Source organism: Choristoneura fumiferana, chromosome 25, assembly GCF_025370935.1.
Source record: "Choristoneura fumiferana chromosome 25, NRCan_CFum_1, whole genome shotgun sequence".
NCBI classification, from domain to species: domain Eukaryota; kingdom Metazoa; phylum Arthropoda; class Insecta; order Lepidoptera; family Tortricidae; genus Choristoneura; species Choristoneura fumiferana.
Genome location: NC_133496.1, coordinates 10,290,171 through 10,307,628, shown reverse-complemented (window position 1 = coordinate 10,307,628; position 17,458 = coordinate 10,290,171). Strand labels below are relative to the sequence as shown.

General features: G+C 33.6%; 1 protein-coding gene across 2 annotated transcripts in view; it reads left to right on the top strand.

Moving 5' to 3' along the window:
- LOC141442086 (uncharacterized) overlaps positions 1-17,189 on the top strand; it is a 55,070-nt gene extending 37,881 nt beyond the window's left edge. Inside the window, exons 3-5 of one of the 2 annotated variants that reach the window (XM_074106998.1) lie at positions 8,647-8,769; positions 10,431-10,606; positions 15,407-17,189. In XM_074106998.1, the coding sequence (XP_073963099.1) occupies positions 8,647-8,769; positions 10,431-10,606; positions 15,407-15,607 (500 nt within the window). In that variant the 3' untranslated portion in view covers positions 15,608-17,189. The remainder of the gene's footprint in view (positions 1-8,646; positions 8,770-10,430; positions 10,607-15,406) is intronic. The other variant, XM_074106999.1, reaches the window with a different exon arrangement.
- Positions 17,190-17,458: the final 269 nt, after the last annotated feature.

Sequence of the window (17,458 nt, the reverse complement as noted above, 5' to 3'; positions counted from 1 at the left end):
GCAGTCTGCTTCTAAATTCTGTCTTCCTGGTGCGTATATAATTTTAAATTCATATTGTGATAGATAATATATCAAGTCCCAAGTTCTTCGTCAGTTCTTGATTTCAAATTCATATTTTCTAGCGGTTTATGATCTGAATAAACCGTGAATGTTTTTCCTATTAACCAGTATTGCCAATACTTGACCGCTTCTTTAATGGCTAGGCATTCCAAATATATTGCTTTTTTTTCTTTTGTGCTTCATTAAGTTTTTTTTGAAAAGTATGCTACTGGTTTTCCTTTCCATCGGGCTGTACTTGTTTTTAAAATTGCTCCAACACCTTTCAATGAAGCATCAGTGTAAATATTTATAGGTAATTCTTGGTCAAAAATCTCCAGTACTGGTTGAGTACATAGCAGGTTCTTTATGGTATCAAATGCTTTTTGACATTCTTCTGACCAAACGAATTTTTGGTTTTTCCGTAGTAAGTTATGCAATGGGTCCAATATTATTGCACTCTTAGGTATATATTCGTGGTAAAAGTTAATTTTTCCTAGGAATTGTCTTATATTTTTTGCGTTTTTTGGTACTGGGAAATTCTTTATTGAAATCAAATTATCTTTAATTGGTTTAACTGAATTGTTCTGTATGATATGACCTAGATATTTTACCGAGTCTGAGGCAAATGCGCATTTTGTAAATTTTAGCCTAAAACCTTCTGTCTTGATGGCTTCAAGTAATTGCGTAAGATGTTTCATATGCTCAGCAAAAGTTTTTGAAAATAATGAGGAGGTCATCTATGTAGTTGACGGCGAAATCAGTAAGCTTGTATTTTCTGAGTATATTACTTAAAATCCTTTGGAAAATTGCAGGCGAAGTCTTAAGTCCAAAAGGTAGACAAGTCCACTGGAAATGTCCCTCCTGGGTTACAAATCCTGTTTTTATTCCTATCTTCAATTCGCAAAGGTATAGACCAAAATGCAGAGTTGATGTCTAATGTAGTAAAATAACTACAATTTCGGGTCTTCATCATTAAGTCTTCAATTACGGGAAATGGCTGAGCTTGAGGTATTATTATTTTATTTAAGTCTCTGAAGTCTATGCATAGTCTGGATTTTCTGTTATCTTCTTTTTTATATGCAAGAGTAACCGGTGCACCAAATGGACTGTATGATTCCTCTATTAGCTTATTATCTAATAATTTTGCAATTTGCTCTTCTATCTCTTTTTTTATCTTCTATAGTGCATCTGTAAGGTCTCTTACTACAGTATTTATCTACTAATAGGTCTATTCTTGCTTCATATCCATTGACAGTGCCTACATCATATTTGTTTCTGGCAAAAACTGATTCATATTTGCTTATTAAATTGTTAATTTCAGATTTTTGACGTTCATCTAAATGGTTTACTTTCATTTCAAAGTCATCTTCTTTAACGTGTTCATTGAAATTAATTATGGATTTATCGGAAGTTTTAATATTGTGCTCATCTGCGATTTTTATTTTATACTCCATCTTATCTTCGGTAGCAATGCTTTCCATTTTGTTGGTATTTTCACATTTCAAGTGTAGTTTCTGGGTTATTCTCAAGTCTTCATTTTGTATCAACCTGAATGTTTGTATTAAGTCAAGTCCTATTAAAAAATCATATTTGAAGTTTTGTTCCTCTATAATATATACATCCACATTTTCCTCCAAGTCTAAGATCTTTATTTTCAAATTAGTCAAACCACTTGTCTTCTTAACACCATTAATCGTAACTAAGTCTGCTTCATTCAAATTGTTTCCTTTTCCTTTTATTTTCAATAATTTAGAGTTAATTAGGGAACATTTGAGCCTGAATCATAAACTCCATTTATATCTAATATATCATTTACCAGTAGTTTGACTTTTATTAATGGTGTGACTGCTCGTTTTTTTTTGGTCCGATTCATTCAACTCCGTTTCGATCACAAGAGTTGTTCACGTGTTTAATGAAATTTCTCTTTGTATTTTGCCCTTCTTTTGTTCTAAACCAGCATATAGCTTCCGGGTGATAACGACCAGCTTTATTCAATTTCTCACAAATTTTACATGGACTTTTTTCTTCATTTTTATCATTTGTCCTTGGTAAATTTCCATCTCCAAATCTCCTTTTTTACCAGTAAATTTTTCTTATTTACCATATGTTCATACTTGCTTAGCTCGTTAAACAAATCCACTGCATCTCTAAGTGTTTCTCGATCAATTCTATTCAGAATGAATTCTGGCAACCCGGCCGCAATAAGATCTATCAAAGTACCTGTATCAATCGATCTTCTCATATCCAACAGCAGTTTTTCTTTCCGTATGGCATAATCCAGTAATAAACCATCTTTATATTTGAACAACAGTGCATACGTTACGGGCTCCATCCTTTATTTGCGAATGACTCACAAAATTTGCTCTTCCATATTGACCACTCCGAGTTATAGTCAATTTGATAATCATGGAACTGTACCAATCTACACAACTTTTGTCCATAACAGTCGGAGTAATTCAATTTTTTCCTCGTCTGTTGTGACATTAAAGCGGATGCACTCTTTTTCAAAAATATCAATCCATTGTTTTGCGTTTGGGTTCTTGCTTGTAAACTTTTCAATTACAAACTTATCTGCAATAAATTTCAAGTTTTGTTGTTTTGGTTCTGTGTGTTTTCCAATAATTTTTCAAACAACCTTTCCAAGGAATCCATTCCTTTTGCACTCGCAGCAGTAGGTTGTTCTGAGTTCATTTCTTCTAAAAACTGATCCAAATTGCAAATTACCATCTTCATCCATGTAGATTTTTTTCAGTTCTTCTGTTAGTGTAATCCAACCCTTCGTGTTTGATATCTTTTTGCTAAACTGTTTAACTTTACTGTAGGCCGGTGTTTTCAATATATCTTTGTGATGACTAGCTGCTTGTAGTGTTTCTGGTATAGCATACACCTTCTCCTCGCTCGTTGTTATCGAGGTTATGGCCAGTATATTAGATTTGCCATCACTTCCGGTAACACCGTAAATTCGAAACGTAGTTTCTCCATTTCTGATTCACACCAATAAAAAAAATGTCGTTTTTATAATGTTGATTTCTATTGACAGTGAATTAAACGATGTGTTGCTCTGTAAAAGATTTATTTAAATGAGTTACTTATATTCTATAACAAAACAACACCTTTTAGGCTCTGAATAAGGAAAACCTACCTGTAAACAAAGAAACGACATTTAACGTTTATTATTCACAGTGTCAATTACTTCTTAAATCTTTTAACAATAATCTAAATAAATTAACTACGGCATTTACGTTTTCGCCATATCATTCTTTTTATAACCTCTCAAACTCTTCGTATTGACAGCACTGTTTTATCGACGGGACAGTCTGCTTTACCGACTATACAAACTGCTTCAGCCACAGTACCGCGCTGCTTTACCGATAGAGTGAGTCGCGACAAATTAAAAAAAAGAAATGTTATACTATTTCTTTACATATATATTGCTGAGCTTCAACATAAAAATTACAAGTATACTCAGCGGCACAAAATTTGGCCCAATCTATATACAAAATTACCTATTACTGCATACATTTGAGGGCCAGATTTTTAGATAGTATATCTACAGGTAACTAAAATACGTCCACTGACAGGCATAAGCTTTTAAGCTCAAAAATCTCCATAACAATATTTTTTTGTGCTACTTTTTGCCGATTTTTTACCAGATCATCCGTCCGCCCGTTAGGAGGCTTTCATTCTTTAATTCAATAAATCATTGGCATCAAGTCTATTAAACATTTCTACTTAATTACCTAATCATAAAAAATCAACCGCATCAATACTTTGAAAAACTTACAAATTCCGCAATGAACCAGAACGAATAATAAAACAATTCGATTCTATTGTTTCTGAGACAAAACCAACGAGCCGTCAAGAATTTCTAGGCCCTTTATCAGACAATTAGGGTAGAAGCTCCGTTTGTGGTCGCACAGCTGTAAGCGGAGTAAACAGAGCAAAGAGGTGGGACCGACCGCAGTCCACAACTGCGTGTTTTACCCTACCAATTTGATATATTTACCCTTGCTGAAGGAAAAGGTTTTCCAAATTTACAACGAAACGTACTATAATACAGTTCATTATGTTTGAACTACGACATTTGAAAATTTAAATACTTAATTAGCAAAACCGAATTGGGCAAGATATAGGTCACTTACTGTTTGTTCTGGCTCTATTCCTCAGTCCCAGGGACACATTTAAGACGCAATCACAGCACTTTCACAGTTTTTTATGAATTTTGTTGTTTCTTTAAAAAATATGCTCCCATCGGAGACAATTTTGCAGTGTCTAGTAGTTTTGCCGCAATTCTACGATATTAATGGTCACGATGAAGCGCGAATTTTTTATGAATATTTTAAAAGAGCGCGCGCCGGCCGGCATACATTTTTAGCTGTCAATTTTGCGAGACTCCTGGTGGCGCCGCCGCGCGGGAGAAAGCGGAAAGTTCATTCAGCCAGTATGTTTTGAAATGTGCAGGAGGTTTTAATGCACATATTACTAATTATATCTGCCCAATGTAACGTACACATTGAACTAAAATAAATTATTATCTTTATTATCCAATTATCCAACGTTCAATGTTTCATTCGAAACAAGTTCGAAACACTTCAGCACCTATTTAAATATTGAAGTAGAAATGTAAAAGTACCTACCGCAAATTACCTCCTGTGCCCCAAGTTCGAATGTGATTGGGTTGGGTTAAGTCAGATTTATCATTCTTCCTGAGAAACGTCGAATACTTAGTTATTTTTTAACAGATTTATGAACAAACAGAAAATATTTGAAACAGAAATAAAAGTGAAATTGGTTTGGACCAAACGGAATTCAAACAAAGTTTTAGTCATTCAGATAGGCATACCAATTAAGATATCACCTAAATTTTTAACCCCCGACGCAAAAAGAGGGGTGTTATAAGTTTAACCGCTATGTGTGACCGATAGAGGACCGATTTGAATGAGGTTTTTTTAATTAGAAAGCAAGTTTTATAGCAATGGTTCTAAAACATGTTTTATCAAAATCGGTTCAGCCGTTTTTTGAGATATTGAACTTTGAAGTGACAAAGTCGGGAGTTTTCCAACTTTTTGTTGGTTATGTTATGTATTTATTAGTACGAGTATGTAATCAAATAAAATGAAGAGGAAATTATCTAGATCCCACGGGAACATTGAACTTAGCCATAAATAGAATTAATTCAGTCGTGCGAGTGAATTCTATAGCCAACCTATATTACGCTTGCATATTACGTTAATTCATTGCCTAGATTTTAGGCGCATTTCTAGAACACGAGGTGAAATTCCATGTACTGAAATCCTACTCTATTTTACGTTTCAAGTTATGAAAGTGTGCGTATATTACAATATTTTATTGTTTGGTTCATTTTTCTTAATGTAAGTAACTACGTAATTGAGGTCTTTGATTAGCAGTTTTTTTTTTATTCGACTGGATTGCAAACGAACTAGTGGGTCTCCTGATGGTAAGAGATCACCAACGCCCATAAACATCTGCAACACCAGGGGTAATAATAAATAATAATAATAATAAACAAGTATTGCTTACCGTTTTGTCAAACTTAAAACCTGAAATTTTAAAAACTAGGGACTTACCTTACAAAAAGAAATGTAATGTTAATGTTAGAAAAGAATAGAATAGAAAAACGTTTATTCAGCTAACAATGACAAAAAAAAAAAAAAAACATTTTACAAAATGATAAAGAATACAAGAACAAACAAAATAATGATATGAACCCGAAATGGTCTCCACTGAGCGGTTCGGTATGTTCTACATAATGCCAATCAATTCCTTACGCAGCCAATTCAATAAAGAAAAACATAAAATATATATATTGTCGCTTGATAAATTTTGATCTACTTACGTTGTTATTTTTGGTTACTGCTCTACCTTATCAGTACGTATCTTGCTTTCCTGTGGTACTGTTACTAACAGAACATGCACTTTATTTTGGCATATTTAGTTGGTTTTAACCGTTATTGGCATACTTTGCTGTGTCACATTATGCATATAACGCCAAACTCAGAAAATCACATTCCGATATTCATATATCGTAATTTATATACGTCTATCAATTAAATACTGCTTTTAATAAAGATTTTTCGCCTCTTTTTTCAAAGTTGCATCCATGCAATGTACTATAATAAAGCAATTTTGTGTGTTTGTCACGTTTTCTTATATGAATCATTAAGGAAACTATAGGTCTGTTTATTTCTTTGTCTACAAGTTCATGTTATATATGACTGTTTGTTCTCATAAATAAATAAAAAATAATGCAACACTAGGGTGTGTTATCAGTTCTAAATTAAACCAAAAATAGCAGGTTATAATTATGTAACACAAGTTTAGTGTTAAGTTTTACCTTACCACAACTTTCCAAAGCAAAGTTCAGAAATTTCGAAATAGGTATTACTTCGCTAAATTTTTTCATAAGACTGAAAATTCTAAATGAAAGACACTCAGAGCAGCCAATTTCAGAAAGTCGTGACGTCATAAATGCCTAGGGCTGTGCAATAACCGTATCATTTGCGTGTCAACTCTGACTGCCTCTGTCCTTATAAAAATATAGCTCAAACCACAACCTTCTGTTGAAGAAATTGAGTCTATTTTCGTGTAACAGCTGCGTAAATGTGTTGCCAGGTATGATTAGGATTTGGGAATCTTTTTGTTTATAGATAATGCGTGAAGCTAAGCCGTTTTTCACATCTCTTGTTAGAGACGAGAGGCGAAAAAAGGGTCGCCAAAATAAAGAAAAAAGATTTAAGATAGACGTAGATAAAATAGGATCGGATGACTAGACTAAGAGAGTTTATTTTGGTGATTTTTTTATAAAACTGTAAGCCGCACAGAAATTGTTTAGGTTAAGTATATTAGGTAACAATAGGTATTAAACTTATTCGTAAATTTACTAAAAAAACATTTTTTTAATTTGCAGGGATATTTGACAGAATGATTTATTGAATCAGGCGTTACTTTGTGGAAGTCCATATCAATGAACTTAAAAAAATTCTTTGCTCACCCACGACCTTATGATAGCTAAGTTTATGCAAGATATGCGTGTTCATGCATTTCCTTCTTCTAGTTCATTGATAATCAATCTGTCAATATAATTATTATTTTATCTATATACTTACTCGTAATGTCCTGTATGAGCATTTATCTCGTCATCGTCTTATATCTTTAAATGAGCAATTCTTGTGTTCTAACGATTTCGATGAAATTTACTAGGGGCTTGGTCTTATCTCTGGGAAATGCGTATTTTCGAGTTTTGGTGTGTTTTTCTGTAGGTACTTAGCCTAAATTCCACGCGATACCTGGTTTATCTGTCGTTACGTCGCTTAATATTACTTGTTACTTGAGACGTTACTTGTTTTTTTTTATTCATTTTATTTACATTTTTATATAATATAATTATATTTATTTTGCTTACGTTTACTAATAAAAAAAAACGATTTAACAAAAAAACTTCGAGAAAAACTGGGTCAGCCAGGTTGGTACTCAAAGATTAAATACCAATATTTATACAAAACTTCGTAAATACATTAAACAAATTCGAGATATTCAAAAGTTAAATCGAATATTTTTATGGGATATTATTTGAATTGAACAAACGATTAATTAAAAACAAATAAATTTATTGATAACGAACAAACGTTCTTAATTTTTGTTTTACACTTTCCTCGCCCTTAATTCGAACTCTAACACCTGTAGCCATTTAATTAAGTCTAGTTTCTAAGGTCAAGCAATTAGAGCAAAACGTGGGAAATACCAACCATCTGCTATGCGCGTAATTCAATCAAGAGTTGTGCGTGAAAAAGAGAGCAAAAAGTTGATTAGATATTGACCGTCTTGTTGTGGTTCGGTGGATTAATATAATCAAGATGTTCCTGCTGTAAAATGAAGTTGATGGTTCAATATTTGGATGAAAGTACAAGTAATGTTTTCGATGATGATGGCTTGTAAGTAGTTTAAGAGATGTCAATGTACCTATTAGCGCCATCTACACAATCCTCGGCAAATGACATGGCTTATTGATTATTGAAGATTGATTTTAAAAGAGAGAATTAACTTAGTAGTCCTTTAGTTAGGTAATAGAGGGCGCTGAAGTAAATCAACTTTTAAACTAAACACAACTACTTTGCTCACCCGCGACCTATATGACAGCTACGTCTATGCAACAAATGTGTGTTCAAGCAGATCCTCCACCTCCACACTGTAAGAAAGAACACATTCAAATCACATAAACCCAATTGTCACCACCACCGAACTACACTGATCCGTTTCGAACTCAACCAGAGTTCATACTCATTGCAGAGCAACACAACCGTTCACCATTCTACCAGATGTTGGAATCAAATAACTTTATAAACCTCCACATTCTGTAACAATAAGTTGGTTTTTGCCATCCGCGCGTTAATTTAATATGACGCTTGATAGTTTTTATTAAATACACAAAATATTATATAATTAATAACTTTTTTCATCTCTCTTAAAAAAGTCTGCATAAAATAATGTTTTCGTACTAACGGTTAAACCATTGCGTCACTTATGACTTTCTCTTGAAATTGCATGTTTTGCTGAAAAACTTACTAAAGTAGAAACTATTGTTGACAGGATTGCCAACAATAGGTTCTAACCAGACAGAGAGAGGGACTTCTGAATTAAACGGCATGGTTGAAGAGTCTAGTGTACGGCGCCCCTTTACCAGTCAATCGCTAACACAAACCCGAAGAAAAGGTAACATAGTTCAAACTAAAAACTAATTAAAAAAGAGAAAGCTAAGACATAAACATCATAAAAGAGATCACACATTGAGGGTTGGAACTATGACCATCTGCTTGAAAAGCGATGACTCATACCATTTTTCTTTCTGTAAATTAAGTGAACTCAACATGAATTCAGTAAGTAGGTAATCTCCAAACACAGTATCTAAAGTATTATAACTAGAGGTGGTCAATTTAAATAAGTCAATTTGGGTACAGTCAGCAAAACAGAAAGATCTGTTCTAAGGAACTAAGTCATCAATTTTAGTGACTAGAAAAACTGCAATAAAAAACTAAAAAAAGTTTTTGATTTTTATTATTTTTACTGCTAGCTTTTTGCTGAGTGTTGTTAACTGTATTTGAATAATAAGAATAATTCAATCTACATTATGGACATCTAATTTCAAGTCAGTCCAACTACTAAGAAATGGGTCAAATTTAACTTTCAAGACTTGGTTAGAAAAACGGGCAACAGATCTGGGATTTTAGTATTTTCTCCAATATAATTTTTAAAAATTTCTATGACAAATACGTGGGATATCAAGGTAATCCAAGGTATAGGTCAATTAGGTAGCACAAACGTTCCACCCTGGTACGCAATTCAGATTCTTTGAGTATAACTTAAAAACACCTTTTGAGAACTGCAACCGCTGGCACTCAAAGAAAATTGCACGCCTTCGTCGTTGACATACGAGTAGCTGAACAACAGTGCTCCGTAAAATATTATAAATGTTCTAACCAACTCCCAAAAACGTAGTCTACTTCTACTTCGTATGTATGTAGGTACGTTCTTCAATAGTGCTGCAGAAATTAGTCAGTATTTTATATAATGCCATTATAAAAAATCCTTCCCTTAGGAAAAAAGATACGCAATATTTGACTTCGTTTTGAAAGGGCAAAAAGTTCGAAATATCAGCAATAAAAGTGGGAAATTTCCTCTTTTATGGAGATAAATGGCCTATTTGTCATCGCTGAATTTATTCTAACCCCATAAATTGAGTTCGAAAGGTTCATGAATAAGGCGTAATAATCGGAAATAACAGTTGACGATTGTCCTTAAACGCAACATAAATGAAAAAAAACAGCCTGTAGTAAGGTTTAGTAGCAATTAACACGTCTTAAAAAATGTTTACTGCACATGTACGTTACCTAGGTAGTAATCTTTTTTGTACCTAAAGTACCTACTGCAAGCATTTTTTTTTCTTCTTTCTTGTTCTCTTCGGTTTTATATTTATATTACTTATTTGTTTTTAATTTATTCAACATAATTATACAAAAACTAAATAAATGAAAACAAAAAACATAACAGACCACGTCCACTTATATTTAGATAGGTAAAGATAAACTGGACAACATAGGTGGCGTCAAGAATTAATTTACCGTAAAACAGGATGATTTTGAACTGCTAAACTACTCTAAAAAGTAAATTGACGACAAACTCATGAATTTTCATCTCCATTTGCTACTTTTAGTCAATGTCAAATATACTTGTTTCATAAACAGTATAACTTTTAAAGCATATTGAAAGCACCAAAGAAGTTTCAATTTAATTAATGTGGCCATGATTTCCGTACTGATAATTAATATCCTGGTTTGGTGATCGTAAAAATTACTTAATAGTTTTAATCATTTCAGGCCGTGGCCGCAAGAAGAAGTTAGCAGTGGTGGTGCCTCTTCTAACTCTGCTGGCAGCACTCAAGACCAAGCTGCTACTGATACCAATTCTGCTATCAGTATTACTGATAAAAAAGTTACTGTTGATAGCAGCACTTCTACTGCCAGGTCTGCTGAGCACGCTCAAGGCTTGCAAGGTAGGATAGACGCTAACATTATGTTGGTAAGTACGTGCGCATCGTTGATCATATCATTTACCACTGCAAGATATATCTCTTCAACTATTTGTTTTCTTCTTATTTTCTATTCGCTTTCTTCTGATTGTATCTATGTGTGTACTGATATGATCTTTATTTTGTGTTTATGCAACAACTTAATTGTAACATATATCTGAAAAGCTTTGGCATTGTCATTCAAGCCAATTATATGTTAGCCTTTTTTAATAACTTTCATCTTACAAAGCCAGTAATATAATTAATTATAAATATTATTTAAAAGCTTGTGAAGTTTTTTCGTTTCTGAATACCAATAAAATTAAATAAATATTATAATTTAAGAGGGTCTAAAAGTTTGTGAAGTTTTTTTGTTTCTGAATACCAATAAAATTACCAGAAAATTACTAATTTATGATAGAGCAATCAGATTGATAATATTTCTCTGGTTTTCTGAAATTATCCAATCATTGGTAAAATAACGGACCATGTCAGCCACACAAGGTCATTGAAAATGAGCTATAAACGATTTTATTAATAGTTTCATTAGCAACGAGCCTTTTGATGATTGGGATTTGTGGATATGTGAATTAATAATAATGTGATGATAACTGAAACTCCTCTGAAACCAATTAGGCATTACATTCCAAAACAATTTAATCTAAATTTTGAACTAGCTTAAGCTGTACTAAATAATTACTACAACTGAGTTTTCTGATCTGAATGTTTGAAGTGGCCATTAATGAATTACTAAATATGTTAAATTATGCAAGTTGAAGCGGCAATGGGCGGGCCTATGGGGGAGAAAAGTTCTCGAGTGGCGACCGCAAACCGAAAGGCGAAGCGTTGGCAGGCCTCCCACTAGGTGGACTGACGACATCGTGAGAATTGCGGGCAACCGGTGGATGCAAGTGGCGTCAAGTTGTCTTTTATTGTGGCGTTCTAAGGGGGAGGCCTTTGTTTAGCAGTGGACTGATTATGATGATGATGATGATTACAAGACCTAGACCAATGGCAAAACAAATTGGCTGTAACAGACGGACGGACAGAAAGACAGACGCACGAGTGATCCTATAAAAATACTATATCCTCCTCTAAATTAAATAAATAATTAAATTAATAATATATATATATATAAAACAACTTCTTATAAGACTTACTCTACGTTATGCTAAAAGTAACTTTTATCTAGCTTTATTTGTACGTTGTTAATTTGTCAATCCTTTACAATGCCAAGTTCTTGTAAAGTACTATTTATTCTCTCCTAAAGCCCATTTGAATTGAAAGACAAAGGCTTGTAAACAACCGCTAAACATTTCGTTAAAAGTTTGGAAAGCACTAGCTCAACGCCGCCAAGTTTGGAAGTTCCTAATTTCCAGACAGTTCGACAAGGGTGAACGTTAACGAACGTAATTGTGTTGCCGCGGATAATGACAAAGTAATCTGCACTACTGGTATAACTACTACACTTTAAGTCTATCAGAAATAGCTTAGCATTGCAAAACGTCAAGGTCTTTTATAACTTATTGAAGACCAGCGTTTATTTTAAAACGATAAAAGAAAGCAACGCGTTGCATCATCTCTGCCAAAAAATACATGTTCCAAGTCTAACTTGATCATGCCTGCTGATTATTTGCATTTTCATGTCAATTTTGCTCAGATATGGATTGTACATTTATTTAAAAAAAAATCTCGAGCCTACATAATCAAAGATAAGGTAATCAACAAGCTATCTTCATTTTATCTTTCAATGGGAAATCTGGGGAAATCAAAGTATTTTTGACGTCTTTGTTTTTTTTTTCATTTACGAACGCTTTTCATTATTTATTCTATTCTTTACACTATACCCCTTAAAATGGTTGCTTGAGTTATTGGAATCGTAGGTAATTGAGTTTATTAATTTTCTCAACCAGTAACTCAAGAGTCAGCAAAAAATTCAGTTTTGAAAGTCGATAGCGGCATCCAATATCTATAATTTTTAGGTCATAATTAATAATCCACTTAAGAAAACGCAGAATTTTAGCTTAAAAATAGTCTGTCTATATGTTACGCCTTCATGCTTATACCGCTAAACCGATTATGATGGAATTTGGTATGGAGATAGTTTAATACCCTAGGAAAGATAGGTTGGTTTTGTCCCGAAAAATTGCATAGTACCCGCAGGACAGCGATAAACGAGTACCTACTAGGCAGGCCAAAGCTAATTTACGGTAATTCGAAAAAAAAGAGATGAAAAAAAAATCAAAAATATGTATTTGTTTTAAATTTCTCGGAAAATGAATTTATGTCTCAGGAGTTTAAGTAAATGTTTAAGTAGATTATTAAAATAATGTTAAATTTAACTGTGGAAACGTTCAAGCAAATACTTAATCTACAGTTTCAAGTTTGTAACTGTTCGGAATTTGCGAAGTTTCAAACATTAGGTAGATTCCAAAGTTTCCGTCTAGATAAGAAACTGCTTTCAGATGGTCCCAAAGGAAGATCCGCACAGTTCGCAAGACCAGCAGTTTGCTGGTTTGGGATCATTTCGTGACATGCGCATTTTTATTTTATTTCATCATTTTACTAACCATACTTATAGGGAATCTAGATCCACAAATATTTTATGAAACCTCTCTTGCTTCCGTCTATGAAGCTGTGTCGCATAACAAACAATGTAAACAAATGTTGAAAGAGCTAAATGTTTACAAATAATTGGCATTGGTGTTAAATACAAACAGAAAAATGAAAGGTCGAAAATTACTTTTTTCCGAATACCATTTAAATACCAAATACGATAAGAAACTTGACCTAGCCCCAAACTAAGAAAAGCTTTTGCACTATGGATACTAGGCAACGGATAAGTATACTTATGTAGATAAATACATACTTATATATACATATTAAACATCCAAGGCCCGAGAATAAACATTCGTATTATTCATACAAATATCTGGGATCAAACCCGGAACCTCAAGCTTCGTAGCCAGGTTCTCTATCCACTTGGCCATCCGGTCGTCAAATATTCAAATGTCACAGCTCTTGAGACATCGCATAGCTAGACCTGCACATCGCTAGCTTAGCATAAGTAGCTTATGCAAAAACTGTCACTTGATTGTGATCGTGACTGTCGAAAACGTTAGGCAATACGGCCTAAGGGTTCACAGTCAGTCACATTCAGTTGGTTTAGACATCTACGAAGTTTATCATTGTGATGTTTCACATATAATCCAGGCTATTCATGTATCGCGCGGTACGACATAATATTTTTATCTGTCCACTCGAAATATAAGCTTTAGCTGATAAAACAAACCAGCCGCCCATTTTAACATTAATACGTTGATCCTTCTGTGCGCAGTTGTTTATTAAATTAGTTTAGCTGAGATAGGATAGTATAAACCATCGATTACGTTTTATTGTGCAAAAGCCAATGAATTGCCTGGAGTAATGGGAATTTTAATGTTTGGGTGAGAGGTTTTGTAAACCTTTGCAAAGGTTTTTTTAATCAAACATCAAAATACTCTTTCGTTTGGTAGAAAATTAAATTTGAATACAAGCGTTTCCTGCTGTACTGTTTGTTGACTGTAGATACTTGTACTCGTATTGTCACCCAAACTACATTTGCCTATCAAATTTCATGTCGATGCCGTAACTGTTGAAGAGTGCCGTCCCGTGGAGACGATCCTGGCCGGACTACCAGGATGTGACTACCAGATTATTGTATTCACGCAAGTTACATAAGTATACCAAATTTCAAGTCAGTCCAACTGCTGGAAGTTGGTCGAATTTAACTTGCAAGATTTGATTACAGACAGACAACGGGACAGGTGAAACTAAATAAAAGCTTGTAAAAAGAGTACTGAAGATTGATCCACAATAACCAAAAAATCGGTGAACACGAGACTGTGTCACGTGGTTTAGATAGGTATTTAACTAAATGTAAACAAAACAACGTCAATTGGTGTCTTAAGTGTTGAAATTACCCCATTAAATTATCTAAAAATTAACATTTCTGTATTGAAATACACTAGTCTAGTTTGTATTACAATGATAGATATGTAAAATGTTTAAAATCCTTTAATGTATCAAATCTGGCAGCTGAAGTTTGCTTACATTTAGTTAATAACCTAAACATTTCAAGTACAGGGTGGAACCTTTGTGTTACAGTTGTCATATTGACATTCCATACATCTGCCAAAGAAATCATAGCAAAATTGATTATGAAAAGTACCCACCCTGGAACGTGATTCAATTTCCTTGACTGTAAAGACCAAAAAATTACATAGTCGAATACAGAAACTGCTTATTTTTAAAAGTCGGTGTCTATCAATAACTAGCCGTTATCCGTGACTTCTTCCGCTTAGAATTCGGTTTTCACTATCCCGCGGGAACTATGGAATTTTCCGGGATAAGAACTATCCTATGTAAGGAGATAGTTTGCATCCGGGGGAAGGCCCCCGGGACGCAAACTATCTGTATACCGAATTACATCTAAATCGGTTCAGCGGTTTATGCGTGATAAAGTAACAAACAAACACTTGCAAACTTTCGCATTCACGAGTATTAGTGGGAAAAGTGGGAAAAAGGTCCTAAAAATATAATTTCATTCACATATCTATGAAGACGTTAAAAAAAAGCTTAAAAGCCGTCGTGGCCTCGTGGTTTGACCTATAGGCTCACAAACAGAGGATCTTGGGTTGAAACCTGGACTTGCATCTCTGAGTTACACATCACCTACCTGTATTTAAAAAAACTTCAATAATTTATAAACATTTAATAACTCCATAATGTTTTTCATTGTTTCAGCATCATCATCCAATGACACACTACTCTTACTTCGGTTCTAGCGACTCGAACGACTTCAATTCTGACTACGGGAGTAGCTATGCTTATTCGTCTGGCAATGGCTACGGCAAAGATTGGGCGTCTAACAGGGCCTATAGTATGCCTAAACCTAGGCCCACCCCCTCTCCTGTCTATATCACCGCGCCAGGAGGAGCTGTATAGGTTGTTCCGTTTATAGTGCTCTATCTGTTTAGGGATCAAATCACAGGGATAGTTTGGTAGTGCCGGTTGTTGAGGCATTTTAGGGATCATTTAAGTAACGTAAATTTTAAAGGGTGGTGAGAGCTGTTTGCTTGGCTTAATTTTGATGACATGGGGATTGGGGACGGAGGGCCTAGATGGTGACATTTACAGTGCTCATAGATCTGTTTAGGGATCAAATCACAGGGATAGTTTGGTAGTTTCGGTTCTTGAGGCGGTTTAGGGATCATTAAAGTAACGTAAATTTTAAAGGGTAGTGAGAGCTGTTTGATTGGCTTAATTTTGATGACATGGGGATTGGGGATGGAGGGTGATTACGCCAGCAAAATTAATAAAAAAATATGGGTGAATAAATTAATACGTTTGAACAAAAAATAAAGTACGCAAAAATACTTTTTCGCTCGTTAATTGCTTGTTTTTTTTCTAGTCTTAAAGACTAGCAATATCCAAATCAAAAAAATAAGAACCAAAGTTTACTTACATACGCATAGGCGGGATGGTTAAAACTTTACTCACTTTTGCTAACAAGGGGTTGGGGGAGGGGAGTGGAGCAAAACCACTCGTATTTTGCTTACGTTATACTTGAATGATCCTTTACAAATAAATAGTTTGAGTAACCATCGGGATTGTTTACTTTGTGTCTGTTTAACAAGCGATATAATGGCCTTGTGCCTACAGTTCGCTGTTTAAATACAATTCAATGCTATTTTTGCGATAAAACGAGTTTCTGTAGAAACTTCCCCCGCCCCCCTACCCTCTCTCTATTATAACCCTGTAGGGCTAGCTTGGCTATCTATTGACAACCATACGTCTTGAATAGTTGTTTGTCTATCCGCAGGAATGGAAGAACTACTCCAACATGATTGATCCCTAAATACTTTTGATGTTATATATAAATAATGGTAGTTATAGTAAAATAATGTAAGTACAAAAGAAAGTAGGTAGCTATATCATGCTTTTTGTATATTCTGCTTGTTAAATGAGCGACTTTTTGATTTGTTATAAAAGAGTTGATAAATTGTGATTAGATTGAATCTAGTTTGAAAATAAAATTTCTGAAAATTTAAAGACTTGTTCCGGTTTTTCCGTGATCACAACAGTTTTGGTTTGATTTTTTTTTTGAATAAAAAAGTTTTGTACAAAATGTATTAAGTTGCATTGAGGAAATGAAATACGATAGATATTTTGACGACTTGAGTAAACGGCAGTACTTACTAAGTTGTTATTAGGTAAATGAGTTATTTAATTAACAAACAAATTATGAAGGTACCATTGAAGTACTAAGTTAAGTATATTGCTAAATATTAATACAGCGAAGGGTTTTTTTAAAGTACTGTCCTAAAAAAATATGTTTTCGATAAAGTATTTTTTTACGATACAAGCCATTTAATATATTTTTTACGAATTTACAAATACAAATAAAATAAATATTTCCGAGATATTGTTAAAAACAAGGAGACTCATTGTGAATTTTCTAGGAAAAAAAACGAAATGATGTTAATATTTAGGTAGTTATTTATGGGGTTTGGAATGCATTTATTTATTTAAGGTTCTTATGACTGATCGATTTAGATTTAAGTTTATTTATTTTTAAATAATAACTTATTTTAATTTTAAGCATACTGTACAAAATATTGTTTAATCATTTCAATAAAGACTTTGGTAAAATTAAAGTTTATTTTCTTCATTTATAAAAAAAAAACTACATGGGACAAGCTGTTCTTCAAAAAATTGCAAGCACCCATCAATTAAAATAAGATAAAATATATGCTCAAAAAAAAAACATAAAATGTCGATGAATAAAAGGATTCT